Source organism: Cebus imitator, unplaced genomic scaffold, assembly GCF_001604975.1.
Source record: "Cebus imitator isolate Cc_AM_T3 unplaced genomic scaffold, Cebus_imitator-1.0 Scaffold292, whole genome shotgun sequence".
NCBI lineage: Eukaryota > Metazoa > Chordata > Mammalia > Primates > Cebidae > Cebus > Cebus imitator.
In genome coordinates this window covers 1,454,642-1,458,210 of record NW_016107607.1, presented here as the reverse complement: position 1 = coordinate 1,458,210, position 3,569 = coordinate 1,454,642, and the positions used below count along the sequence as shown (strand labels likewise).

The following is a 3,569-nucleotide window of genomic DNA, read 5'->3' as shown; positions in this document are numbered from 1 at the left end:
CTTCCCTTTTTCTTCTTTCATTCCTTCCTTCCTTACTCAAATACATTTGAGCATTTTCCAACAGTAGCCAATATCCTAGACACTTAAAAATTACTTTGAAAGAAAAGAAAATATAAAACTTTTACCATGGAAAGGATCAAAAGGCAGAACCTTGGTCAACAGCTACATTTAAGATTGACAGAAAGAGGAGAAAAACAAGTAGACAAAAGGAATGAAAAGAAACGTTGGAAAAAAAGGCAGAACAACCCATGGGTTTTGAAACAAAGTTTTCTGAATATTACCTCTCAAATATAAAATCTTATTTGAAAGGAAAGAGGAAAAGAAAACCAATCTCCAAGGTAGAGCAAAAGAAGCACTATCACTGGAAAAATAATATAATCCTAGAAATAGGAAGGTCTGGAGAAATCACCTAGGCCAATTCACTTATTATACAGAAATTTCAATACAGTCTCTCTCTCAGTGTCTCCTGTGGGTTGGATGGGTAGCATACCAGAAAGATACACTGTCCTGATCTGGAATGTTCACCTGTGGAACTACCAGAATGTGTTCTTTCTAGGTGGGAACAGGCTGTGTTTTATCCTACTAAGTGATAGGCATGCAAATTTTGCCAAAACCAGTGATCAGATGAAAACTTTCTACCCGATGATTGAAAGGAATTCAGTTTAAATTAAATCTACCTTATGGGAGCCAACAGATTCTGAAAATCCATCTGAAAGGGGTTTACCCAAATACACAAAGCTTTCAAAGGAGGAAGGAAGGAAAGGAGTTTCTTTATACAAGACCCCCAGTGGCAACCCCCTAGCTCTCCTGTATTTTGACCTGGAATCTATGCTGAAGTCAGCACCATGAACCCTAACTTTCCAGTATTTTCTCACACTGCACACTCTCGTGACCTGTATGTTTCTAAGCTTCTGCCTACAGGTGATAAAATTACCCTGTATCTTTACACCTCTCAATAGTAACAATGTTTTTTCAGCGTCAGAGTTTCTTAAATAACCTCTGAACAAGTGCTGCATACAGGTGTTTCCTTGGGAGCTGGCAGGTAAAATTACATTGGATTCTGCTTCTAACCTGCCTACAAACTTCAAGACCACCTTCTGGCAGAGCTGGGGCTTCTGTGCACTCTAGCATGTATTGAGTATGCCTTGCTTAGGAAACAAGGCCAGGCAAACTTAAGCCCAGGAGGACCTCAAAATCAAGCCACAGGCAGCTTCCATCAGTTTGAAGCATGGATGATATCTGAAGACAAGCAGATCACATTAGAGAGATCTGTCTTTCTAAGAACTGGAGTGGGCTTATAAAGCACCGGCTCAGCTCTTAAGCACTGAATCTCCCCACTTCTGATTTGGCTGAGAAGGACTCAAAAATAAATGTATCCACTACCCCTCCACACACATACCCCAACCCAAAGTCTGGCAAGCTCTTCCAGAGTCTGCTAGTTTACCATGTTTAGGACATTGTTGAAAATAACACTGTGGTTTTAATAACTTTCTGGATAGAGACCTATCTGGGTGCAATATGCTGCCACCTGCCTTTGATACCCAATTCCAGACTAAGGCTCTGGTATCGCCACAACCCAAGTCATCACCTGACTTGAATTTAGTTTCTGTTGTTTCTTTTTTTCTATCTTTCTTCCATTCTTTTTACCCCAGCTGATGACATGGGCAGTAGCAAGATAGACACATAGGGTAAGAGCAACTATTTCCTCCAAAGGCCAATAATTAACTTTTATCATTTGAAAAGGGGAACAAATAAGAAGGAAAAAAAATCCTCCCGCCACTTTCTCTCCCTTACCAGATGGAATGTGACTGTTCACATGTGATGAGCTCATACACATAGAGAATGTGGTGTTCAAATACTGACCTTCCCAAAGGGCAGGGATGGGTTCAAGTTCAGCACAGCCTTTGACATACCTTGGAAAAGCCAGAGCTATCAAATGACAGCAGCCACTACTGAGTGGCATTTAGTTTCTGAGTGGCAGTTTCTCTGGAGGGGCTTTCACTCCAGTCCTGGGGCTAAACAGTCTGCATATGTGGCTGGAAGAATCTGTGGCTCTGGGGAAGGAGGGGCTCAAATATTCAGCTGATCCCATCTGCAATTATTCTGGCCCTGAGGAAAGCTGAACTATGATTCTAATAAGTTTATAAAGCAACTTTTATGTTCAAATCCCTGACCCTCTGTCTCCACAGCCGTTCAGTCCCTGCATAATCAGGTGAAAAAAAAAAAACACACTTAGGCAGAAGTTGGTGGTGGTGGGGGTGGGGGAAACCAAGAATATTAAAGAAAATAAAACACTAGATAAATCTATGCATCAGTGACCTTTCTGTTCTTCCCACTCATGCCACACAAGCTGACTACTTACCTCTGAGCAGCCACAGTTGCAGCAGCATCCAGAGCAAAATGTCTCATCACATTCTCCTCCAAATACTTCTGCTCCCACTTTGTCATATCAGCTTCCAGAGCCAGAATCCTCTCCTCTTTCTCCCGAAGAAGCTCCATCAGCGCAGTGGCACTGTATTCTGAAACGCTGGTGGGCTGACAGCTGCCCTGACGCTGTTGGGGCACATGCAGAGACTCCTCAAGTTAGTGAGAGAACCATGGTGTCTGAGCCCCTATCTTGGAAAGGATTACTGCCCAGCCTACTTTTGTTTCGACTCTGATTCAGAAAGAAGCCAGGGGAATTCGGATCTCCTCCTAAGGCCACGGGACTTCCTATTATGGGCTTGAATGTGAGATTCCCTTGGCCAGGAAAGGGGCCTGCCATATCAAATTGTCGTGTTACTCAGAAAGTAGATTAATGGGCTGAAAACTGCTATCCCTGCCTGCCAGCATAGCACACAACATAAATGGGAATTTAAAAATCTGGCCAGGTACAGTGGCTCATACCTGTAATCCCAGCACTTTGGGAGGCCAAGGCGGGCAGGTCAGGAGTTCAAGACCAGCCTGGTCAACATGGTGAATCCCCATTTCTACTAAAAACACAAAAAGTTAGCCAGTGTGGTGATGCATGCCTGCAATCACAGCTACTCAGAAGGCTGAGGCAGGAGAATGGCTTAAACCTGGAAGGTGGAGGTTGCAGTGAGCTGAGATCATGTCACTACTCTCCAACCTAGGCAACAGAGCAAGACTCCATTTCAAGAAAAAAAAAAAAAAAAATCTAAGATTTAGTTCCTATCTTACCCATACCTTGTTGTGGTTATCATTAATGATTCCTGCAAAATTTTCTTAGTCTTGATTTTCATTCATCTAAAACTGAAGAGTGGTATGGCCAGATGATTTCTAAAGACCATTTCTAGTTCTACAATATCAAGGCATGTATTTGCACAGCAGCTCTACTTCTCACAAAGTCTACTGTTCCTGGAATTCATGTAAAAATAAAAGGTGCAATATCATAGGCTTAAAGGATATTTCTGAGATAGGAAGCTAAGGAAACAGACTTTGTATTCATAATTGGGAGGCGCTCTGGAGGAAGATTCGGTGGGGTAGAAAAATGTAAAGATGAGCGAATGTATACTTTCAGTTTTCACGTCAAATGCCAACTGAAAAATAATCAACCAGAAATAACACCA

At 42.3% G+C, this 3,569-nt stretch overlaps 1 protein-coding gene across 1 annotated transcript in view; it reads right to left on the bottom strand.

The window, feature by feature from the left end:
• The window catches only part of AMOT (angiomotin), a 67,622-nt gene that overhangs the window by 13,670 nt on the left and 50,383 nt on the right, over positions 1-3,569 (bottom strand). The window contains exon 10 of the mRNA XM_037729084.1: positions 2,360-2,553. Coding sequence (XP_037585012.1) covers positions 2,360-2,553 — 194 coding nt within the window. The remainder of the gene's footprint in view (positions 1-2,359; positions 2,554-3,569) is intronic.